Genomic DNA, 26,980 nt, shown 5'->3' with positions numbered 1-26,980 from the left:
AATTCTAGAAAAAAATTCTCTCTAAGCGAAAGGAAAATAAGCCTATAAACACAAGAAGCTTGTAGAACACCAATTTGACCTGAAACGAAAATCTTCCCAACACATAATAATCAGAACACTGAATGTGCAGAAGACAGAAAAACTATTAAAAGCTGCAAGAGAAAAAGGTCAAGTAACATACAAGACAAACCTATAAGAATTAAACCTGACTTCTCAACAAAGACACTACAAGCTAGAAAGTCCTGTACAGATGTCCTAAAGCCTCTAAGAGACAGCAAATACCAACCTAGACTACAATACCCAGCAAAATTCTCAATCATAGTAGATGGAAAAAACAAGATATTCCAAGAAAAACACAAATTCAAATAATATCTACTTAGAAAACCAGCCCAACAGAAAATTCTAGAAGGAAAACACTAAACCCATGGGGATTAACTACAAGTAGGAAAACACAAGAAACAAATAATTTTTCATCAGCAAAAACAAAAGAAGGGAGAGCATCAATAGATAATAAGACATTTGAAATAACACCTTGAATTTTATCAGACTACAATGAATTAATGTTGGACTCCACAAAATTGGAAAATCTAAAATGAAACAGACAATTTTTGTGTTACATGCCATGTACCAACATTAAATCAAGATCAAGTAAGCAATTTAAGTAGACTTATAATACTTAAGGAAATGAAAGCAGTCAGTAAAAATCTCCCAACAAAAAGGACCAGGGCCAGATGGTTTTAGCACAGATTTCTACCGGACTTTCAAAGAATAGCTAATACTCTTCACAGTATCCCACAAAATAGAAACAGAAGGAACATTGCCAAACTCATGCAATGTGGCCACAGTCACACTGATAGCTAAATCACACAAAGTCTCAACAAAGAGAGAGAATTTCAGACCAATTTCCCTTATGAACATTGATGCAAAAATACTCAATAAAATACTCTCAAACCGAATCCAAGAACATGTCAAAAACATAATCCACCAAGATCAAGTAGGCTTCCTTCCAGGCATGCAGTGATACTTCAACATAAAAAAATCTATCATATTCCAAATAAACTGAAAGAAAATAACACACATGATTATCTCATTAGATGCTGAAAAACCTTCTGACAAAATCCAACACTGCTTCATGTTAAAAGTCCTAGAGAGATCGGCCATAAAAAATGCATATCTGTATACAATAAATGCAATGTACTGCAATTCAATTTCAAACATCAAATTAAATTGAGAGAAAATTAAAGCAGTCTCACTAAAATCTGGGATAAGACAAGACTTCCTAGTACTCTATCTATTCAATATAGTACTTAAAGATCTATATAGAGCAATAAGACAACTAATGGAGATCAAAAGGATACAAATTGGAAAGGAAGAAGTCAAAGTATCATTATTCATAGATGATATGATAGTATACAGAAGCAACCCAAAAAATTCTACCAAGGAACTCATACAGCTGATAAACACCTTCAGCAAAGTAGCTGTGTACAAAATGACCTAAAATTAAACCAGTAACCCTCCTTTATACAAACTATAAATGGGCTAGGAAAGAAATCAGGGAAGCAACATCCTTCACAATAGCCACAAATAATATAAAATCTCTTGGTGTAACTCTAAGGTGACAAGTCAAAGAAAGAACTTGAAATCTCTGAAGAAAGAAACTGAAGAAGATATCAGAAGATGGAAAAAACTACCATGCTCATGGATCAGGAATATTAACAGTAAAAATGACCATCTTACCAAAAGAAATTTACAAATTCAAAGCTATTCTACTCAAAATTCCAATATAATTCTCTCTAGTCCTTGAAATTTCAGTCCTCAACTTCTACTGGAATAGTAAAAAATCCATGATAGCTAAAAAAAATAAAATCTGTACAATAGAAGAAATCACCATCGCTGATTTCAAGCTGTACTAGAACAATAGTAATAAACACTGCATGGTATTGGCATGAAAAGACTTGTTTGTCAGTGGAACTGAAATGGAGACCCAGAAACAAACCCTCAGATTTACAGTCACTTGATTTTTTTGACAACAAAGCCAAAATCAACAATGGAAAATAGAAAAGCAACCTCAGCAAATTGTGCCGGTCTGACTGAATGTCTGCATATAGAAGAATGCAAATCAAATTATTACCCTGCACAAAACTTAAGTCCAAAGACCTCAATCTAAACCTGAATACACTAAAATAATAGATGAAGAAGTGGGGAGTTTTGTTTTGTTTTGTTTTCAATCCATATCTTTTCCTATGTGAAGAGGTAGGATTGTTTTTGTGTCCTATAAGAATTGTGGAAAGTGTTATTGGCATTAAAGAAGAGTACAAAAAAAATAACGTAGAAGAGCTACCTCAGGGAGTGGTGGTACAAGCCTTTAGTCACAGCAATCTGAGGGCAGAGGTCTACAAAATGAGTTCCATAATAACTAATGCTACATAGTGAGACTCTGTCTCTCTGTCTCCTTCCTCTCTATATAACTACATATCTGTATGTATGTATGTATGTGTGCATATATATTTAAAGAACTATGTCTGCCAATTTTAACCAGGACATATACAAACATGCTTACATGGATTCATAGACAAACATGTACTATATAAATATTAGAATGAGGAAGTAAATTTGGTGACATACTTCTTTGAAATAATCTCATTTTCACCCCTCAGGCTTCTGATTTTTTAAAACAATTAATCCAACCAGTTTCTGTTTCAGTATATGTAAAATTAGATATAATTACTTTTGTAAAGCAGACATGTATGAAAAGCATATTGTTGGACATATATAAATATTTAGAAAACCAATTTTGTTGGTATCATTATGCAACTACCATCATTATAACACCTAGTTGTCATTTTCAACACAGAATATTAGCAACATTTCTGAAATATTTTCAAATATAGTTTTTACTCTAGAATTATACAATATATTTAGGTCAAACCATCTCTAACCTACTTTCCATCCACTTTATATATCACCCACTATATCCACCCTCCACTTCATGTGCTCTATTTTTAATAATTCACCATATCTAGTTAGTATTGCCCTTATATACATGGTTGTGGTACCATCCACTGGTATATGGTCAACCAACCAGGGATTACCCCCAAAGAAAACTGGCATTCCCTTTAACTGTCATCAGCTGTCAATTGCTTCTCGGTTAGGGATCAGGGCTTGTGACCCTCTTCCTAACCCATGTTGGAATATTGATGGTGTGATATTTTTCAGGTTTTCTGCATGAAACTATTGCTACTGGGAGCTCGTGAAGCAAATGCCCTGTCAAGTCAGTCTTCCCCAACCTCTGGTTCTCAGAATCTTTGTATGCTTTCTTCCCTTATTTCCCCTGAAGCATTGGGTGTGGATTGTGAAATAAATGTCCTATTTAAGACTAATAACTCTATAAAATATTATTTTCTGCCCTTAGACACATTGTGAGTTTTTTTATTAACTGCTATCCATGCACAAAGAAGCCTTTCTGATAAGGACTGAGCTGTTGTACTAATATATGGGTACCGAGATATTTATTTTAGAACAAAGTTTGATACTATGTCCATTTACCAATATAAAAGCAGTAAATTAATCCATAGAGCCTATGAGCTTCCAAGCCCATGTTCTTGATTTGCAGTGCTAGGCATGAATTTTCTTCTGGGGAGCAGGGCAATTCTTAGATCCAATTTAAAAATATTTAGTTAATATCCAACACTTGTGGAACTGTGGCAAGTGTGCCTATCTTGTGAATTCAATCATTTCAATATATTTTTTTAAATTTTTTATTAATTTATTCTTGTTACATCTCAATGGTTATCCCATTCCTTGTATCCTCCCATTCCTCCCTCCCTCCCATTTTTCCCTTATTCCCCTCCCCTATGACTGTTCCTGAGGGAATTACCTCCCCCTGTATATGCTCATAGGGTATCAAGTCTCTTCTTGGTAACCTGCTGTCCTTCCTCTGAGTGCCACCAGGTCTCCCCCTCCAGGGGACATCGTCAAATATTGGTGCCTCATTTCAATATTTTTTATAGCACAAAAAGTAGAGTCAAGATTGATGATGACTTTTCTCTCCATGCATCCTACATAACACCTTCTGATCCTATAAGATCTAACACTGAGAAAGTCCCTAAATCAGTGTGAGTTGATATCTCCAAGTCTCAGGATTAATACATATGGTGTCTTCAGCACAGCCTTTCTTTTCTTTTCTTTTTGTTTTTTTGAGAAAGGGAATATATGTGGAGTCCCAGGTATCCTGGAATTCACTTTATAGACTATGCCATACTGACCTCAAATTCAGTTATCTGCCTAGGCCTACAAAGAGATGAAACAGTATGGAAAGAAGTTAGTATTTTCTGTACCTTATAGTGTAAATGATTTTATTCGAAAGTGTGATCCTCTTGTGGTGCTATAATATCTGTAGGAGGCAATTTAGTGGGGAAAATAAGTAAGTTTAAAGGAAGTGAAGTTTCCATGTGCTACACAAATGCCTCTTTTAGTCTGGGTTCAAATAGCAGTAGATCTTTTCTTACATCTCAAGATAACATGCAAGAGCAATCTAACACCATCTTTCATTGGAGAGTTTTAAATAGATTGGTTAGTGCATTGGAAATATGAAGCACAGCGCATGAAGCTGGGGAGGAATTGCTAAATGAATTCATTCTCCATGCCTAGTCCTAACCTGTCTAGGAGTAAAGATAGGTCTTTTATAGGCTCTCCTAAATCCTCACCAGAAAGTGAAGGTGATTTTGACTGGCAAATCCCTCACTCCATGCGTCAGGATCCACTTTAGGCAATGGAGGATATGTATTCAAAGGAGGCTCCAATAGGCAGTTGAGGTATTAGTCATCTGCATCATTATCGGTGGCACAGTTTTTACTTTCAGTTTTGTCTTAATGAAGAAAATATTTGTTTTTTGCCTCTTTAACCAATTTTAAGGTTTGATTGTCCAGTTTATTATATTCATTTAAGTAATTATACATCTCTCCCTCATGACTCTTTCTCACCTGGGGAGAATCAAGCACCCAGAGCCCCTCTCCCACCCATAATGGAATGTCATAAATCCACTATTAAGCAGATTATATTCTAATAATTAAGGTTTTATTAAAATAAATATTATTGGTATGAATAATACAAGAAATTTGGTGTCCATTTCAAAATTCTATAAATATTATGAGATAAAAATTGTTTTAAATGTACGAAATACCACCTTTTATCTATGTCTTGGGGTATACATTTCAATTGAAGGAATTTGAGGCTCATTTTGTAATTCTTTGCTTAGTGAGTGAAGAAAAGAGAAACGATAGTGTTTGAAAGGAAGGATGAGTCTTTGAGTCTTTTCTAAGCTAAAACAGTACAGATTTGTTGATATTAGAAGCTGCTAGTTTTGTGGGAATTATAGTCCTCCATCTACTTCCAGTTTAGTGTTCCATTAAAATGATAAACCCACATTAAGAACTACTATTCCTATGTCAAGTATAATAAATACAGCATGACTTTGGTTTAAGATAATTTATCTCAAATGTAAAATGTGTGTGTGTAATTTAGATAGGAGACTGTTGACCCAAAAACCACGGATCTCACTTCAAAAGAAATAAGAGGTATTTATTCTGTAGCCAAATTTGAGTAACCATCGTCCAGGAAACACAGAGCTAGGTAGGTTATGCCATGGTCCCTGTTCCCACATGGAAGCTGTTCTATAAAGTATTATAGTAGCAGAACAAGGAAAATCATAAATCAAGGCAATAATAAAAGGATTGTTAGGTACATCTACTAAGCAGATTACAAGCTAGGGTAATCTCCGCTATAAGTCTCAGATGATATCTTGATACTTTTAGCTTTAGGTTTGGTGGAAGCTAGTGGTCTACTAAGTTAATAGATTATTTTAAGATTTATTTACTTATTATGTATACAGTGCTCTGTCTGCATGTATACTTGCAAGCCAGAAGAGGGCATCAGATCACATTATAGATGGTTGTGAGCCACCATGTGGTTGCTGGGAATTGAACTCAGGACCTCTGAAAGAGCAACCAGTGCTCTTAACCTCTGAGCCATCTCTCCAGCTCATGTCAATAACTTGTTTAAAGTTTCATCTGTTAGTCACAGGATGTTAGTTCCAATAAAGAGATGGGAAAGAGGTGAATATTTAGGTGACTAAAAATAATATAACATAAGATAATTAGGCTCTTAACCGGCAACACTGCAGTCCTAATCAGTTAGTGAGTCTTGGCAGACACAACTCCTTTCCAGAAATGCTGTTTTACAGTACATAGACTTATATTGGTAATTCATGAGACACACAAATAATAAATGCACAGATGAAAAATGTGGTTGCACTGTTCTACTTTTAATGTAATTTGACTTTGCTAGCAATATGCTCTTTCTTTCTTTCTTTCTTTCTTTCTTTCTTTCTTTCTTTGTTCTTTCTTTATTTATTTATTTCTAGTAATTTATTTTTTCATATTATTTTTACAAAGTATGATCATTCACTACATCAAAATGTTTTGCAAATGTAGACACTTAAGGGGGAATGGGTAGTTGATGGAGTCTTATTAGGAAACCAGTGCCTATAAATAGATGTGTCCTGTTCCAGATCTGAGATGAGAACTATTGCACTTTTATCAAATAATTGTCATTCTAGGTACTATGCTTGGAGGCACAGTCTCTTTCTGGCAGTGGTCACAACAAGCACTTATTTTAATATGCAGTATGTACTCTTATTGATAGGTACACTTTTGACCAAAGCACCCATCGAACATGTAGTAATTCTAATAATATTATTCTAATACTAATGGGGCAAATAGTCTATCTGTAGAGCAGGTATTGACCACTCATATATTTCAAGACATCCTGCTATGGATGGTCAAAGTATAACATTTTAAATACACAGGTTCCTACCCTTGTGGACTGAGGGGAAATAGGGAGGAATATAGTGCGTAGAGGATACTAAATCTGGAAGAAATGTACACAGAGCAGAGGCAGGAGGCACCAAGATAGAAAAATGGGGAAAAGAATGTGGGTTAATCAAAAGCAGCTCAGAGGAAGATTGCCCAGATCTTGACTGATACATGACATTGATTAATTTAATTGATACTCCATCCCAGTGTTTAACAAATGTTCCATCCAAAAAGTCTTCTGTAATATTTAACTTCACTTCCTTCAGATTCCATTTATGCATATTTCTTTTGTTCTTTCTTTGAGAGCTAGACAGCAGTCAGTAACAAAACACTTTATATTCATATACCTAAAAGGGTGTTTGTTTTTCTATCATGTTTCAGTCTTCCCCAGGCAATGGAAAAACAAACAATGAAAAATAGTCTAGTCACTTCTCAAAAGGCTTGTTTAATTTGACTGCTTAATAAATAATAAGCTTTGGTACTGTGCTTTTAGTGTTTATTCTTTGGAAAGAAACAATTTCAACAGTGATGTGGAAAGAAATATTGGTTTTCTCTTACATACACACACACAAGTAGAGAAATAGTGTGTGGGGTGTGTGTGTGAGTGAGTGTGGGTGTGTGTCGGTGTGTGTCGGTATGTGTGGGTGTGTGTGTGTGGTGAGAGACAGAGAAAGAGAACCTACATCAGAAGCTCAAAAAAGAAACCTATAAAATAACAAGTCTGTAAAGTACAGTAAACATTAAGATTGTTGGTATTACTAATGTTAAATTCAATATTTATTTGTATAAATTATGCTGATAATTTATACTTTTCATGATTTTACTTTTTAAAAATGCATCATGTCTTTTTTTCCACAGTATTATCATAATACAATTGAAGGGAATTTTTGGATTGTTTTCTGTTATTGTATTTCACAGGGACCTGTACTTATTTTCTCTGCATCATAAGCTACATTTTTGTGCCCTGTGTGCCATGCAGAAATTGATCTGCAATACATGTGGCGTCTCCAAGGGTATATTTAAATTTAGTAATTTTACTGCTAACTGTGAAGTTAATCTGCACTGTATGCATTCTTTTCCCCAGGAAACTGAAATAACAGTTCAAGCTAAACAACCGGATGTGGAAAGGCTTTTGTCTAAAGGGCAGCATTTGTATAAGGAAAAATCAAGCACTCAGCCAGTGAAGGTAATGAAGCAACCTCTTGCAATATCTATTACCTCATATGCTTCCCCTGTTGTACACTTGCCATGGACATGCTCTATTTATAATCTTTGAAATAACTTGTAAGAAAATATTGGCCACACTACAATTGCAGAGGCAAAGCTGTCTTTTTGATCAACATATCCTATTTATATATAGTTATCTTAAGCCTATTAACAAGTCATTGCATTATAGGACTCATTTATGTCCTGGTGTGGTACCATCAATGCAAAAAGCACTACCACCTTCAAGGTAGATTAAATTCTTTAGGGCTTTATTGCTTTGCTTGCCAACCTTGATACTCTTCATACTGTGTGGCTTAATGCAAATCAAGCCATTGCATCATGCTGTCTTCAACAGCTGTAAAGAATCACAATATGCTCTATGACCATTTCTTGCTCTGCTGCTCCTTTTTATGAAAGAGAAAACCCTGCATCCAGACTTTAGTACTTTATTAGGTCAGGAATTTTAGTGCAGTGCCATATAATTGCATTTCTTCAGTAAACAGGTGGCCTGAGTGAAAGCTTTCTACATCCTTCGTTTCTGTGTGTGTGCACAGATATATTTATTCCCAGGATCTTACTTGAGGAGAAAACTAGAAAGTCAGGCCAGTTACAAACAAACACCCACTTTTGGTGGCTTCCTTTGCAAAGGAAAAGCTAGTGATAAATGATACGTAGCTGTTATATAGAGTTTACCTTATTCTTTGTACCTGGCCAAAAGTTTAATGACTTCAAGTATGCTAAAGGTTCCTGAGAGCCCGTAATGGTGGCTATTTATTGCTCAGTTTTGGTTTCTCAGCTGATGTTGCTGGCTGAGATGTAGGGAGCCTTACTCTCACGTTTACAATCACTCTAAAGCAGTGTTGGTCAATATCCTCATTACACATCGCCAATTTGCCTTTGTAAATAGCATTACCAGAATGGACATTTTAAGGTCACTTCTTAGTTTTTCCTTGTACTTGGGCCAAAATTTAGTTCTCCAAAATTGCTTGTTTTCCCCCACAGCTTACATAGGAGTTTTCCTTAGGTAATTTAAAGTTGGATTTGGAACATAATGACATAACAGCAGGTGCAGAAAAGCACAGCATTCCCTAGAAATATTAAAAGTCACTTACTCAAGAATAAACTTATCTCTACTTCTGAAGTCCAGGATAATAATTTCCATACAGTTTGAGGTTTAATACAATTTTTTAAAAATAAAATAAGTGCTTTTGTTAAGTGGCCTGCAGACTTAGAGGCAGTACTAAGAGCATCAAAGTTCAGTGTCGCTGTGGTTACAGATATACAGATTAGTTAACAAAGTGGTAAAATCCCCAGGGTGGGTATTTTCATTCTATGAGCCATGAAATGAACAAATGAACTAATCAATAAGTCCATTCTATCTATCCATGATGGATCTCCAAAAACTTAATATCATGTGGATATGTCAATGAATTGAGGTTAACAGCCTTTCTCATAGTTCACAAATGTGCATTTAATTTTGTGTTACTTTGTGCTTTTGCATAAAACAACAAAACCTCTTTCCTTCAAGATATAGACAAATTTCTATTTCTCATTTATAAAACAATCAAAGTAGTAATTCATAACTTAATGTCACTTCTGCCTATAAACCCAATCCCAAGGCTAATTTGAGATGAACACTGGATTCTATGTCTAAGTCTACCCAATTTTGCTGTTTCCTCAGTGAAGTAAAGGGAAGATTGAAGCAAAAGAAAGAACAAAGCCATTCAACTTGTCCTTTCCCCCATTTCTCTCTTTCTTTAAATATTTTATTAATGTATTCATATTACATCTCAATTGTTAGTCCATCCCTTGTATCCTCCCATTCTTTCCTCCCTCCCTTTCCTCCCCTTCTCTATGACTGTTCCTGAGGGGGACCTCCTCCCCCTGTATATGCTCTTAGGGTATCAAGTCTCTTCTTGGTAGCCTGCTATCCTTCCTCTGAGTGCCACCAGGTCTCCCCATCCAGGGGACATGGTCAAATATGAGGCACCAGACTTTGTATGAAAGGCAGTCCCCACTCTCCACTCAACTGTGGAGAATGTCCTCTCAATTGGCTAGATCTGGTTAGGGGTTTGAAGTTTACTGCACGTATTGTCCTTGGCTGGTGCCATAGTTTGAGCGGGACCCCTGGGCCCAGATCTGCCCTTCATAATGTTCTTCTTGTAGGTTTCTAGGACCCTCTGGATCCTTGTATTTCCCCATTCTCCCATGCTTCCCTCACCTAAAGTCTCAATAAGATGTCCTCCCCTCTGACCCACTTTCCTGGTACGTGAAGACTTTCATGGGACATGCCCCTTGGGCTAGTGTCCAGATATAAGTGAGTGTATACCATTTGACTCTTTCTGCTTCTGGGTGAACTTATTAATTATGATCATTTCTAGTTCAATCCATTTGTCCACAAATTTCAAGAATTCCTCATTTTTAATAGCTGAGTAGTATTCCATAGTGTAGATGTACCACAGTTTCTTTATCCATTCTTCTACTGAGGGACACTTAGGCTGTTCTGGATATTATGAATAAGGCCACTATGAATATGATTGAACATACAAGCTATCTTGTAAATCAATGACAGTTTTCTCTTCCAGCCTTTCTTGTTTCCTCATTTCCTGTTTATTAGGCTCATTTCAGGTATAAAGAACTTGATTAAAACATGTCTTCAAGTTCCCTGATTTCTAGAGAAAATAGAATATCACATTGATAGGGGTAATGTGTATAATTGATTTGGAGTTATCAGGTGGCAAGAAATGATGGGCTCACATTATGTTTTGTTTTGTTTTTATCATACTAGACATGGAACACTCAGGGCATTGTATATGATAAACAAGTATTTTATCTATGAGTTGCACCTCTTTATGTAGGACATCACCTGGAAAATACCTGAACATTAGCTACAATTTTGTAGTATGTTAAAACATTAAAATCTAACAAATATAGTTTCACAGTTCAGAATTTGACACCTAACAGTCCAAGGCAGAAAGCTATGAGGACTACTAGAATATCTGCATAATTTGAATGCTTTTTTAAACCTTACTGTTGGTTTATATGAAGGGTCATCCATCGCTCTGACACTATGTGAAAAAAAGCCATTTCCAACACTGAGCCCATATAGGATATATTTTTGGGTCATTTTTTATTTTATTTTATTAATTTATTCATATTACATCTCAATTGTTATCCCATCCCTTGTATCCTCCCATTCCTCCCTCCTTCTCATTTTCCCCTTACTCCCCTCCCCTATGACTGTGACTGAGGGGGACCTCTTCCTCCTGTATATGCTCATAGGATATCAAGTGTCTTCTTGGTAACCTGCTGTCCTTCCTCTGAGTGCCACCAGGCCTCCCCCTCCAGGGGATGTCGTCAAATATGGGGCACCAGAGTTCGTGTGAAAGTCAGACCACACTCTGCACTCAACTGTGAAGAATGTCCTGTCCATTGGCTAGATCTGTGTAGGGGTTCGAAGTTTACTGCCCATATTGTCCTTGGCTCCTGCCATAGTTTGAGCAGGACCCCTGGGACCAGAGGGGCTGGAGAGATGGCTCAGAGGTTAAACACACTGACTGCTCTTCTGGAGGTCCTGAGTTCAATTCCCAGCCACCACATGGTGGCTCACAACCATCTATAATGTGATCTGATGCCCTCTTCTGGCCTGCAGGTGTACATGCAGGCAGAGCACTGTATACATAATAATGAATAAATAAATCTTTAAAGGGCTGGAGAGATGGCTCAGCCGTTAAAGGCTAGGCTCACAACCGTAAATATAAGATATATTTTAAATAATGAAATTTATCTATCTTCTCCTTAAGTTTAGGCCTTCTCATAAATTTATTGAAAGGGGAGAAGGTCTTTCCAATCTGTAATATATCTTTTTAAGCAAAGATTATTTTGGGGGAGTGGGTTAACTTTGGAGGTCTGTATTTGGAAATAATGAATAAGGTAACAGAAATGATATTCTCAAAAAGAAAAATAAGAGTGCTGGGGAAAGGCTTGCTGCTTTTCCAGAAGACTGGAGTTTAGTGACTAGTATCCACATTAGGTGATTGACAACTGCTTGTAATTCTAGTTCCAGGCTATCTGATATTCTACTCTGGTCTTCATGGGCACCATCACACAGATGTACATGTACACACACAACTATATATGCACATATGTATTTTTATAATCACTTCCCAAATGGAGTTGAGATTGAGGGCTGGCCTTGTCCCTATTCAGCTTTCTTCCAATTTTGTTTGCATTATCAACTTTACTAAGATTTCGTTTAAACCTTCAAAATGGACTTTATTTTTGAACACAATTTCCATTGTATCTTCTTTAAAGATACCTTGATGTGATAAAAGTATATTGTGACATAAAAAGAATACAACATAAATAGACTACTACATCTCTGATGTAAAGTTATCTAAATAATTTTATTAGCCTATAGTTGGAAAACTAAGGCAGTCTTCTGTCTACCTCTCTCCATGCCTGTTTCCAATCTCTCCCTCTTTTTCAGTGTATGATCCTCTCCTTTCTCACAATATTTCTATTTTATTCTATTTGCATAGTATTCTCTCATCTTCAGAAATATTTTAAGATTCATTGTATAATTTCAGTAGACCACAATTTTACCAAATTATACTTTGTTAATAAGATTTAATAAAATTAATATTTTCTGTATTACATATTCTACAGAGGAGGAAGCAGTTCTTCAACATCACCTCTTTCACAGTTAAAAGGCAACAAAATAACATGGTGATTTATATGCTAAGGAGGCTGAGAAAGAAGGGTTGTACATTTTTTTCTTTTCAAACATTTTTATTAATTATTTTTGCATATACAATTATATTATTACACATATATACAATAAGCTACCAATAGCAAGGAGAACCATGACACAATTAGGAATTATATAAGTGTTACATTCATAGTGTTTTGGCTATTTGCATTTGACAGACTTGAAGAAAACATATTTCCTATCTTCGTGAGTCTAAAATTCTGAATGCAAATCAGAATCTATCATATCTCATCATTATTAACTTAAAACATCTATCTAGATCTAAAAACATCTTAACCCCTAAACAACTAAGCTTAATTGTAAAAATAAACTATCCGGTCTTCAACACCATCAGAGACTTGAGAAGGAATGCAATTGATTACCTGAGTAAGCAGGGAATGCAGGTTAGCAACTTTCCAAATGAGAAAATGACCGAGATGGTTTACTACCTGATTAGTCACCCAAACCTCTCTATGATGTTGGAGCATCATCTTTAGCCTTCTGGCCCAATGTATCTAACAGACATATTTGTGAAGCAGGAACTATTGAGGACTTGCTTACCTTGTCTTGCCAGAGTTTGGCCATTGACTCTGCCTGCATCCAACCTTCCCTTTTTTAGTCAGAATTCTGTCTGTAGTAGAAATAAGGACATTTTTCCCAGTGGCTTATTTGCCACCTATGAAGCCATCTCCATAAATGTTTTTTGTTATTTCTGAAGATTCACTGACAGTGAGACACGTTAACTCCTCGCAGCACCCATCCTACATCAAAAAGGATAATGAGCATCAAAGAATGGTTTCAAATTTAAAGCAAGACTTTATTTATAAAGCAAGTTCAAGGACAGTTTGTCTGATAAACAATCCCTATTAAAATATAACTCTTTGAAGTAACAACAGTATCAACAACTGCAAAATAAATACATTTTGCTGTTTGTAATTATCTATTTATTTTACATTATGTGCATGCATATTTTACCTCCATGTATGCATTTGTACCAAATATGTGCCTGATGCCCACAGAGCCAGAAGAGAGAATTAGAGTCCCTGGAATCACAGTTACAAGCATTTGTGACCCATCAATTGTAGGTGCTAAGAAGATAACTACATTCCCCCTGGATAAATATTAAATGCTCATAATCTCATATCTCTCTTTCCAACTCCTATAAACATTCTTATACTTAAGCATTTGCACACTTGATTCTGCTAATCCTAAATGGTAAGTGTAGCTTTCATGTATGTGTATTTTGAAATGGTAATGTTGCCTCCTTTACAACTGAGAGAATTATTGCGATTTTAAATATTGTAGTTACTTCATGAAGTAATAAGATGAGGCAAACTTGATTAGTTAGGTTTTTCTTATATTATCAAAAGTGCTTAGGCAAACTTTTTAACATATAACTTAGTCTTCAACATATATTTTAATAAGACACTAAAAATATGGTGTAACTAGTTTTATGTAGTTGGTCAAAGGACTAGACTTCAACCTTTAACACAAAATAATTGCTGTGGGAAAAAAAAAGGTCAAGAGGGCAATTATCATGCTTCATACATTCTTTCCTCAGATATAACCTATTAAATAATGGCATCATTAGTCATTTTCAATTACAGTTACTCACATCCAGTATGTTTTATTTTCCCAGCTGCTTTGATTATATTAATCTGTTTTCTCTTATACCAACAATTTAATCTACCACATATCAACATCTTATTAGCATTCTCAAGAACTTCTTGAAGATTTGTTTTTCCTAAGAGCAGGTAGCACATTACAATATACATATGCTTCAAGATTTATATATGGTATACTAGGTTGAATGGTATATTGTTGATAAAAATGTTGTTCAATTAAATATTATAATTATACAATATGTGGTGTTTAGGAATATGAATTACTTGGAAAATGCTTGCCATTCAAGCTTGAAAACTTGAGTTTAGATCCCCAGATCCTACGTAAAGCCAGACACACAGTACATGTCTAATCAGAGTGTTTCTACAGTGAAAAGGCTAGTGGAGACAAGAGAATTACTAGAATCTTTCTGGCTGAACTGACATCTTTTATAAAAGAAATGCATGTTTTTAACCACTGAATTGTGTCTCTAGTCACAGAATATTATTTTAATGACAACAGAAATCAATAGCCAAAGGTGGGGAAGGACTTACAGAATAAAAGTAACAATAATAGAGGTGCTTTATAATCAATTAATATGGTTATAACAACATTTCATTTAAAAAATATTTGGTCTGTTTTGCTTTTATTTGTTTTCCACTCGGAAAATCATATTGATGCTACAAATTGGCAAAAGATGACTCAGAGTTTAATACCATTTGCTGCTCTACTGGAGGATGAGAATATAGTCTCCAGTAATCAATTCAAGTGGCTTTTCAATCACATGTAACTTTAATTCTAGAGGAATCTGATGCCCCATTCTGGCCTCCATTGTTACCTGCAAACACATGACATATGACATATGTACACACACACACACACACACACACACACACACACACACACATGCATACAAGGGGAGAGAGAGAGAAAATAAATATTAAAAGAGTTATAATAAATATTATACAAAGGTAAGTAAATAAATAAAAATTAAAAATAAAATTAAAAAGTTACAATAGATGCTATTCATAATATTTGAACATGAGAATTGCCTACTTTTCTAATTTGATGGTAAAATGTATAGTACTCTTTTAGAGAAAAAATGTCAACATAATTTTTTGACAATCATACAGATATATTGAAGTGGTGTTCTACTTTCATATTTGTAGTTTGACATACTACAAAATAACACTAATTTGCAAATTTTGCTTTTGTCAAATTTATGTTTTATAAATGCTTTTACTCAAATCCTTCATATCATGGCTAGGAATATAGAGTATTTGTCTACCATGTATGAAGGCTTGGATATGGTCTTTGATACCATGTACAACTATGCTAGTATATGCCTAAAATCCCAGCACTTGGCAAAGAAAATGGGTTGATCAGAAATACAAGTTGACCACCAGATATTTCATGAGTTATAGGGAACCTTTGGCTACATGCAATCCTGTATGAAAAATAAATTTAATTAAAATCAAATCAAATACTTCATATTAATAATATAGAATCCTATTGCTTATATTTTTAATTATTTGCATGTGGTACAATTGGAATTTACATATGAGTCTGTTACAGCCTTCATGTGAAAGTGTAGCTCAGTGGAGGAGCACTTTCTTAATAAAAATACAGGCTAGATTCCATCATCACCTGAACACGCATACAGAAAAGCCCTCCAACTAGAGACTACTGTGAACACACCATTAATAATAATTAGAACTATTTAACTTATTACCAGAGACGAATATACTTCAAAAAGACCATGGGCCATCTTTATGAAAGAACTTTTAATTTTAAGGAGGGTGAGCAAAGTGGAATCCATATTCAAGTTATATGCTCTCAGGATGTAGTCAAATTGATGATCAGATTAATGTAGAATTTGAGAAGGATGGAATAGGACTACACCATATCACAGTTCAAGGAGTAGCAGAAGATATTAGTCATTTCTGTGAATATAGAGTGGCCTTGTCTCTCTGTATTGTTTTAGATCTGGTCTGGCTAAGGGGTGGTCTTGTCTCTACTGAGCAAACTTTTTCTAAGTGTTCTTTGTCTGGATATCTGTCTGTCTGTCTGTATGTATGTATGTATGTATGTATGTATGTATGTATGTATGTGTAACTGGGATCATCATGACCTAGCTGCCTAACAGCTCCCAGCAAGATTATTTCTCACATTCTTAAAGCTATCACTGAAAGCTTTATTTCAAAGTATCAATACCTATTTGCCTATATTAGGAAAGTTGATGCTTTCATTTTTCTTAACTGTTTTTGATTAGTACACTTATTTTTTTCCTTTTAAAATTATATTTGAAATGAATTTGGACAGTTACTTTTTTTCACCAGTTACACACTAGGAATAATTCTAAAGGCTCATCAACTGTCTCTATTTAACAAAATTCTCTTAGAATCCATTTAGAAACCACACCAAAGTACATCTCTTATGATTACTTAAGGATATCATATAAATTTATCTGCTATTCAAAATAAAAAGTGACACAAAATTAATACAAAGGCTCAACTGTGAGCTGAGTCAGCTCTGAGGAAGTATTTGAGTATCAATTTAGGCTTGCTCAGTATCTCTTGCTACATCTAAGGAAGCATTTTTGAGATTTGAATGTCATCTCTAGGCCTCACGTATATTAGATACATTTACAGAGGGAAACAGAGAATCAAATTGTGCAGTTGCAGTGGCCAGATGCATGTCTGTGTGTATACAGTCATAGTTGTCACAAGCCAAGCATTCCCACAAGACATGTCTTTAAAGTTTTAAAATTCTTAAACTAAAAGAAGTTTCAAATTACAATCCACATATATTTGTATGTGTTTATAAATGTGCAACTGCTTGTGTTTGGACACTCACATTCATATGTGCATTCAAGGAAGCCAAAGTTAGTATTGGCTGTCTTCTCTGTCACTTACCCACCATATTTTGGGGGACGGGGTCATTCATGGAGCCAGAAGCTTATGTATTGGCTGGAATGACTGGTCATGGAGCTTATGGAAAGCATCTATTTCTATGTAGAGCATCCAGGAGAAGAGCTGCAAGCTGCTGCACCCATTTTTTTTTTTTTTACTTAAACCAAGTAGCCAAATTCAGGTTCTCCTTTTGCACAGCAAGTACCTTCTTTCTCCACTGAGCCATCTCTCCAAATGTTCTTTTAAATTTTTAAAGTGAAAACGGAATGCCTATTTAGAATTCACTTTTCTTGTAATTATTCAGGTTCTTTGTAAAGAATAAGCCCAGAAAATAAATTGATAGATAACTTGAGGAGTTAAGTTATATTGTATTCTTTTTTTAAAAATCAGTAACATGTATGCTTTTTCTATTACAGAGGAAGTTAGAAGATTTGAAGTCTGAGTGGGAAGCTGTAAACCATTTACTTCGGGAGCTGAGGACAAAGCACCCTGACAGTGCCCCTGGATTGACCCCTATTGGAGCCTGTAAGTACATTATGTCCCAGGTGTTCTCTTTTGCTTTAGCTGTTTGCGTAAAAGCATGGCTGTGAGGTTATCTGTGAATGAAAAGGAAAATTGGTTTCTGATTCTGCAGAAAAGAGTAAACATTTATGTTATTTATTATGCAAAAGGTCTTTGAGTGGGTTCCTTGGACACTGAGAGGTTTACAAGCTGTATTTTTTGAAGATCCAAGTACAAGGAAAAACAGAGGGAAGGTGAGGAGCTTATTCCTTAGAACTAAAGCTGGCTGCCTTTGAAGATCCACACTGAATCACCAGGAGAAGGCCAATCCTTTGAATTTCTGCTTCATTGGAAGCAGAGTATTCATGGGAGTAGTTTTTAATTAAAGTTGAAGATAATTCTTAGAAAGGAAATTCAACAAACCACCACATCCCCAGCATTTAAGTACTGACATCAAGGTGAAAGTTCAATGACACTGAAGACTTAAAAAGCATGTGCAAACATTGTGTTCTTTTTTCATCAACATCCTGCACTGAAAATGCTATATCAAGGTGCTAGTGAATAAACTCTGTTGATTTTACTTCTTTTTATGATCTCTACTTTTTGTTTCTCTCAGCAAATACGCGCAGTTGTCCACAGAACATACTTTATTGATGTCTGTTTTCTATATGTCATTGGCATGTTCAGTCTGAGAGTCTGTAATGCTATATTACAGTTATTATAACAATTTTTCATAAGCTTATGAGATGTAGAATTTAAGGATTTATATTTTCATATAAGCTACTCTGAATATTGCAGGAATAATCAAGACTAGTGTTCCTAAATGACATGATGACCTACCTACCTATATTTATTTATTTATTTATTTATTCTTTTAATAATTTTATAGCCTGATCCCAGCCTGTCTCTCCTCTTCTCCAAGTCTCACCTCCATGCCCCTACCCCCATTCCCCCCAAGGGGTACCAACCCACCCTGGCACATGAAGTCACTAAGCACATCCTCTCCCACTGAGCCCTGACAGGGCAGCCCAGCTAGGGGAAGGGGATCCAGAGGCAGGCAACAGAGTGAGAAACAGCCCTTACTCCCATTATTGGGGAACCCACTTTGACCAAGCTGTCCTTTTACATATGTGGGGGGTGAGGTCTAGGTCCAGCCCATGCATGCTCTTTGGTGGGTGGTTCAGCCTTTGTGTGCCTCCATGGACTCAGGTTACTTTACACTGTAGGTCTTCTTGTGGAGTACAAGACCCCTGCAGCTCCCTCAATCTTTCTCCCACTCATCCACCAAACATGCAAGGCTCTGCCTATTGTTTGTCTGGGTGTGTCTGCATCCGTTTCCATCAGCTGCTAGATGTAGCCTCTCAGATGATAGTTATGCTATACTCCTATGTGCAAAGATAGCAGAGTATTATTTATAGTGTCAGGGGTTTGTTTTGTGTGGGTCTCTAATTGGGTCAGCCATTGGTTGGCCATTCCATCAATCTCTGTTCCATCTTTATCTCTTCACTTCTTGTAGGTAAGACAAATTTTGGGCCAAAGGTTTTAGGAGTGGGTTGGTGTCCTTCTCCCTCCATTTGCAGTCCCACCTGGCTATAGGAGGTGGTAACTTCAGGCTCAGAGTAGTGCAGTGGGAGCATTCTGGGCCCATGATAATGTTTCTAACTCGAAATATATTCTAAGTTTAGTTTATAAGAACATGTATAATTAATCAATTTATTTGTATATATGGAACAACTTCTATATATCTGGCATCAGACTAAGTGCTGAGAATTCATCATAAAATAAGTTAGTCTCTCCTTTTATGAAGCACAGTCAAATTGAAAGAGAAAGATGACAAACCAGTAGAAAAATATATTATCTCAATTATAAGTGCTTTAAGATGTAGTCTACAGATTAATGTCAAGTATCCTAGGACAGAATGGCAGAAATCCAAACCCTAGCCTCAGCCCTTGCAAGCTTATCTGAATTTTAATGGACTCTTCAGGTTATTTCACCATACACTGTAGTATGGGAAATATAATTATATAGAAAAGGAAAGGGGGAGAAAGTAAGTAGGGATGAGGGCATTATTGTCTGAAGTATAGTTAGGTACACTAGTTTAGTCTGAGGCCATTAGAGGCTGATGCAAGGCAGCAAAGCTTCTCTCTCTCTCTCTCTCTCTCTCTCTCTCTCTCTCTCTCTCTCTCTCTCTCTCTCTCTCTCTGTGTGTGTGTGTGTGTGTGTGTGTGTGTGTATGTGTGTGTGTCTACAGAAATTATGATAGGCAGGCAGTACAATAAAACACAGCTGCAACACCAAGAAAGGTACTAGAGTAGGAATTGGGTGATAATCACAATGGCCATTGAGCCTGCAGCAGAGGCTACACAAAGAGCAATGAAGGAAGCCAATATTGTCAGGTACCTCCTCCACTTGTTTGCTCCCTTAGTGAGGACTTCATCACCATCTATGGCTCCTTGTGTTGCCTCACCATTCCTCCTATATTGATATCAGTAGGGAGGCTGGGGGTATCCTCAACTCTGAGCCACCATGAGAATTTACAACACTAAGGCCAAAGTTGGAGGAGTGAGAGGGGAATTTTCTCAAAAAGATTTTTTATTTCCTCTAGCAAACTGACAAAAAATTGAGTATAAGTTCAACATACTGATCACTCTAATCATACAAACGTTGATTGAAAAGAATGAACACAGAGTCAGAATCATATTACTTTTATTTCAAGACTTATTCTCTCATGTAGTAGTTTAAGCATCAGAAGAATTGTGTATTCTTGGCTTTCTGACACATAGTAATTTAATCCAAATTGAATTCAGTGTTTAAAAATCTAAGTTATAGCCAGACATGGTAGCACAACTGTACTCTCAGTATTTGGGGAGGCAGAGGCCAGCCTAGTCTACAAAAAGAGTTCAAGATAGCCAAGACTGCACAGAGAAACTCTGACTGAAAAAATCTAATTCATAATATGATTTGGTTACATGATTATTTTTCTTGGACTACATTATAATACAATGTTTCTAACTTACCATGATGGTTTTTCAGAACACCACTCTTACATGCATAGCTTCCTTTACACTTCGGTTTTTATCCCCAAAATAATTGTAAAGTAAATATGATTATACACCACATTTTTAAATATAAAAAAGCCAAAACATAGAAGGAATATTACTAGGCAAAGGCCACACAGCTACAAAATCTAATCCAGTTAGGTCAAGTGCTGTTTCATTTTGTTGCTGTATATTACACTATCTATCTGTCCTACTACACAATGGAAATTCTAAATAGAGGCAGAAAGCAAGAAGTTAATGCTAATTTAACACATCTTCTATTTTCAGAAAGTAATAGTGTTCTGAGTTGCTGTGTCTTGAAATCAGTTTTCTCTGAATTTCTTAGAAACTTAGAGTGCTGAGCCTGGAATAATCATTGAAGTTGTCATCTGGTTGAATATTTTTCTTTTAACGAGTGTCAAGTCTTAGGTTCAAAGTGGCTTTCTATTTGATTTGATTTGATTTTTTTCCAAGTGGCCTTTTTAAGAATACTAAAGCAAGCTTCCCTGTGGCTGTTTACTTCCATTATATAATATGATGCAGTAGTCTTGTCTGAGCTATATAAATTATTCAGATTTACAAGATAAATGTCATGCTTTCAAAAATTGTTTCATTTGTTTTGATGATCCTAGATATCTGGGTGTCTCAGTTACCTATTATTGCATAAAACACCCCAAAACTTACTGACCTAAAGGAATTATTACTTACTTGCCTTTGATTCTGTGATTCCCTTTTGAAATGTGACTGGCTGGATGTTTATTGTGATCATTCCACTTAGTCTAAATGCAATTATTCAGCGTCTGATGAGCTAGACATTCTAAAGCTGTCTCATTATATGTCTGAGAGGTGGCTGTTCACTAGAGATCCTCATTCTTTTATACAGCCTGCATCATCTGGTAGGCTAGACGATTACTTTATTCTGTGATGCTCTCAAGGCAGTCTTCCTCTAAGATGAGGAGGATGGAAGCTTGAAGATCTCATGATGCTTAAACTTTGACATTCATATGTGATTTCTGCTATTTTTGTATTGGTCAATGCAACTTGAAGGCTTAGTCCATATAAGGGGTAAGGTAATGACTATCTGTTGAAAGAAGAGTTGTGTTGTCACATGCATGTTTGGACAGAAGGCTTAATGGTAACCATCTCTCTATATAAACTACCAACAATGGGATGTGAACAAAAGACACAAGTGCTGGTTTGTACCCAGTACCCTTGGTCATTGATTTTCAAATTTCAGCATGCAAAAAGAAAACATCAATTTCTTACTAATTTCTGATTCAGTGAGTTTTATGGAAAAGCAGCATCTCTAAAAGTTTAAAAGCAAGGCCAATGCTGCTTATTTTAGGACTGCAGTTTGAAAACTACTGCACCAAGCTTCAGTTGCTTGGCAGAGCTTATCTATCCACCTACTGCTTTGTGAAACAATTGGGGGTCCAAGTGCAATATAGTGTTTTGACTACCAAAGGAACTCCTTTGTAACTCCAGCATTTTACATCTCTGTCCTTCTCTGATGAAGGACTTTGCAGCTTAGAAGTTCAAGGAGTGGAAAGCATATAAACCACACAATAGTTACACAGAAGAGTGCATCTGTGTCCCTCACAGACACTTATCGAGAGAATAGCTGTGCTTGTATGAAGTTTCTCTGGAGAAGCTAAGGACATTTTTAGCCAGCCAGCCAGCACTTAGCATTGGTCAGAAGGCCTGTGTGACAGATGGAAGCAAAGAGCCAGCAAATCTGGTGGTAAATGTCACTGTGAATCGTTTCTTATCCACAAGCTGCTGGGGCTGAGAACACTCATGTTCTACAGCACTCCACTTAGCATTTTCAAAATAAATCACACAGAAGACGTTCTTACTGAGAATACTCCAAGTGAGGAGATTTGATGCAACTACATCAGGACAAGATTTATGAAATGAATTGAATATTATATAGAGAAAAAAGGCCCAATTGATACAGGTTTGTTATTGACTAAATACTAGTAGAACAATTCTTCTTGTAATTAAATTTAGAGATAGCAGAACTCCAAAGAAATTCTGAAAGTATAGTCTCAAATATAAAATAGCCTACATTCCAGCCAGATATGTTGGCACACTTGGGAGGCAGAACTAACCAAATCTCCATGAGTTCAGGACCAGCTGGCATACATAGATAATTCCAGGATATCCAGAGCTACATATAGAGAACCTTTCTCAGCCCTTTCATCAAATATGCTAAATTCTAATTACAGTTGCACTACTAACTCAATCAACACTCTGTGTAAAGGGCCAAATGCTAAGTATTTCCAAAATTGTCAGTCATGTGGTCAACTCTGTAACCATATATTAAAAATAGACAAAACCACAGGCATTACATGAAAATTATATCGCTATGTTGTAATGACATCCTATGTACAGAAACAAAAGTGGGTGTCTTAGAACCTAATTTGTGCCTGTTTAACACTAGCTTCCTCTTACCATAGGAGAAACTTGCCCACATATAGAATAAGTTGGAATCCTTGGAGAAGAAACATCAGTGGGACAACACCTCACTTCTGTTACTGGGAATTTGTAGATTAAATCTTCAACCATTTTTCCTCTCTTGAGTATAGCATCTTCCAGATATGTTCTCAGAGAATGGGCAGCTCAATGATAAACTTTTAAGGGAAGGTACAATAGTGATTCTTTTCACTTATGTAATTTCCACCTTTTATTAAAGTAGATTATTTTCCTTATACAATATACCCTATTTACAATTTTCCCTCCTTCCAGTTACTTCCCACCTCTATCCCATCCAGATACGTTCTCTTTCTGTCTTTCTGTTTTGGAAAATAAAAGGCTTGTAAGAGACAACATCCAAACATAAAACAATAAAATATAAGATAAAACAAAATCCATCATATTGAAGTTGAACAAAGCCAAACAGAAGAAGGAAAAGAGTCCTAAGAATAGGCACAAAAATCAGAGACTCATTTAGTCACACACTCAGGAGTCCCATAAAAAAATACTAAGCTCAAAGCTATAATAAATACGCAGAGGACCTGGCACAGTTGCCCATCTATCTGCCTTGTGCTTGCTGCTTCAGTCTCTGCAAGTCCATATGAGCTTTGATTTGTTGATTCAGAGGCCCTTGTTGGGCTGGTAGCTGCCATCCTTCTCTTTCTACAGTTTGAGACATCCATTGTCTACCCAAAATGAAAGGTAGAACTCAGATAACATTCTTTTCAATAAAGAATCATAAAAAGCAAAACACAACAAACAAAAAACAGTAGAATAAAGAAGAACTAAATAAAAATTTTAGAAAGTCTATAAAGTAGTAGAGATGAAATATCTCAGTGAATAAAGGAGCTTGCTGTCAAACCTGAGGGCCCAATTTGGATCCTGCATAGGGGAAGGAAATTACTAACTCCCAAAAGTTGTTTTTGGACTCTTCAAGAAGCCATACATGGCCTGTACTCTTCTAGAGGACTCATGTCCTCTGCCACAGCACCCATGTAGCAGCCCACAAATGTCTGTAACTCCAGTTCCAGACAATTCTACACCCTCTTCTACCCTCCTTAAGTACGAAACATGCATATAGTGCACAGAGGTTCATGCAGGCAAAACAGCCATAAAAAGTAAAAAGCAAACAAAAAACATAAATAACAATGAACAAACAAATAAAACTGAAATAAACATCCTTTTCCAGGAAATAACATTTCATTAATGGGCCTGAAAATGAATTCACTACCTTCACGCTCCTCATTTCTATGTGGTATTATCAATCTTGAGAAGCCAACAGAATCCTTCCTAGTTATTTCAAAGTCTAAGAAGGTACAAACATGGTATTTTTCCTTCCTTAAGATTATATGCTACTTTATATCCCTCTTTTGCAGGACTTCCCAACTCTGCCAAATGTTTAGCTGTGGGTCTCTGCATTTGTTTCCATGAGTTGGTGGATGAAGCCTCTCTGATGATGATGATGATGATTATGTTAGGCTCCTATCTACAAGTACAATGAAACATCATTATGAATCATTTCATCCACATTTTTTTTACCAGTTGAGTTTGGTCCAATCCTAGGTCTTATTGGCTATGTAGCCTCTGGTTCCTGGCCCTCCAAAGAGTATCAGGGGTGTGGTCTCTGAGCCAGAATGTTCAAAGACATCACAATAAAACCCACAGAATCAACTAACATGGGCTTAAAGAGACCAAACTTAGAGGCTGTATGGGTCTGACCTAGGCCTCTGCATATGTATTATGATTATATAGTTTACTCTTTTTGTGGAAATCTTACTATTGGGAGTGGGGCTAGCTAGCTGTGACTCTTTTGCCTGATTTTCAGACCCTTTCCTTCCTAATGAGTTACCTTGTCCAACCTTAATATGAGGGGAAGTGCAACTTGATATGCCAGGTTTGGTTGATATCTGTGCAAGGTTGGCCAACACAGGAGTAGATGGTGGTGGGAGGACTGAGGTAAGACAAAGAAGCAGAAGCTGTGGTTAGGACATAATGTATGAGAGAAAAAATAAAAGAAATAATAATAATAATAACAATAATAATAATAATACATTATCATAGATATAGGAGACCGAGTCCAATTAATCAAATGGAGCAATTTAATATTCAATGATGTCTAAGCCTATTAATGTCCGCCTGACTACCTAAAAAACTGGAATTCATATATATGCAGTGATCTGGACAGAGGGAAGGAATGTATTCATTTTAATGTTCTTCTGTTCTTGCACACAAATCGCCTCTCAGAATTGTGGGGGAAAGTTGCTCCCCATACCCATAGCTGTTTGGGTTGTGTTTGCTGCTGATTCTGCTGCTACTGAACCCATCAGATAAAGAAATTCAGTGGCAATGGAGGCAAACCTGCTGGCTTTTCATTAATGATGATTGCAAGTTGGAAACCAGAGCTCAGTGAAATAACACTTGCCTAGCATGTGCAAGGCTGGGGATTTTAGGTCAAGTACTACATACAAAATGTGATTTCTATACTGAAAATATTAAAGTCCACATTGTTGTTTATTTTGAAGCTACACTATATTAATCTTGAACTTTACCCCCAAATACTAGTACACTAGGATAAAGATTGTATACTTAAAATATGAAGGGTCTTAATGAATTAACAGAGTAAGAAATTATTTTAGATCATTCTCAAGATCTTTCAAAGCCTTGACCAACTACATAATCCATTCAACTTGTCTTATTAACACATTTAAAATCATATTTGAATGTATCAGAGAGGTAAAGCTTTTGAAAATATAATAATATGTATCACACTGTATAAAAATAAGCGACCACTGTAAGCCTTTCTTGGACAGTCCCCAGGATTGTTCCCATGTATCTGAAGCAAATCATTATATTTCCTTTGTGAGAGGTCCTGGTCCCAAGCCAGGTTTGTTGACAATGCTCTGTGCTTAACTAACTAGAAAGACACAACAGAGGCATCATTGTTAACATCTTAAACAATGATAGACTGTGGAAGCTTTGGGATTTATATGGTAATTATCCATTTTGTTATGATAAAGTTCCATTTCTCCCTCTCTTAACCTTTCGGCTGTTTTATTGCTTGGTTACCAGCTCCCCACTAGGGCTGTACTTTTGGAAATAAACTGGCAGAGGAAAAACTGCCCCAGTCCATCTATTGATTACAGTAAAATTACCATAATCTTCATAAACTATTTAACTCCTTCAAGAAAAGAACAGAACTTGAACAGCTCACAGTTGAAGGCTGGAACATATATTGCTCATGTTGCCTAAAATTTCACTGAGCAGTTTTAAAAGTAAATGTAACTTTACCCTCCAAGAAAGGAGATTCCAAAAGGATTCTGTAGCACTTCTATAGTTAAATTATAAGTTTAAAAAACTGTAATCTGGTTTATTTTCTAATAAGGGACAGAAAGAGAGGGGAGGTAAGAAGGAGCTGGGAGTTGTAAATGGAGGGAAAACATAATCACAATATATAAGAAAATGTATTTTCAATAAAAGGAAAAAAGATTCCCAGATGTATGTGGGAAATTAGCTTTATTATATTGAATAAAATAACTGATCTCATTGTTTTGGTTTAACTTACAAATAAGAAGTGTAATTCAATTATTATTATTGTTGTTGTTGTTGTTATTGTTGTTGTTGTTG

The 26,980-nt window shown here is 36.0% G+C and overlaps 1 protein-coding gene across 10 annotated transcripts in view; it reads left to right on the top strand.

Moving 5' to 3' along the window:
* Positions 1–26,980, top strand: part of DMD (dystrophin) — a gene marked incomplete at its 3' end in the record, with an annotated part of 2,106,393 nt that overhangs the window by 1,374,465 nt on the left and 704,948 nt on the right. For all 10 annotated transcript variants that reach the window (XM_084788839.1, XM_084788837.1, XM_084788840.1 and 7 more), the window contains 2 exons: positions 7,957–8,058; positions 17,759–17,867. In XM_084788839.1, coding sequence (XP_084644965.1) covers positions 7,957–8,058; positions 17,759–17,867 — 211 coding nt within the window. The remainder of the gene's footprint in view (positions 1–7,956; positions 8,059–17,758; positions 17,868–26,980) is intronic.

The sequence above is a fragment of the Acomys minous genome (assembly GCF_964271855.1).
Source record: "Acomys minous genome assembly, chromosome: 7".
Taxonomy (NCBI): Eukaryota; Metazoa; Chordata; class Mammalia; order Rodentia; family Muridae; genus Acomys; species Acomys minous.
Note: the sequence above shows the minus strand (reverse complement) of the source record. Positions and strands in the feature narration are given on the sequence as shown.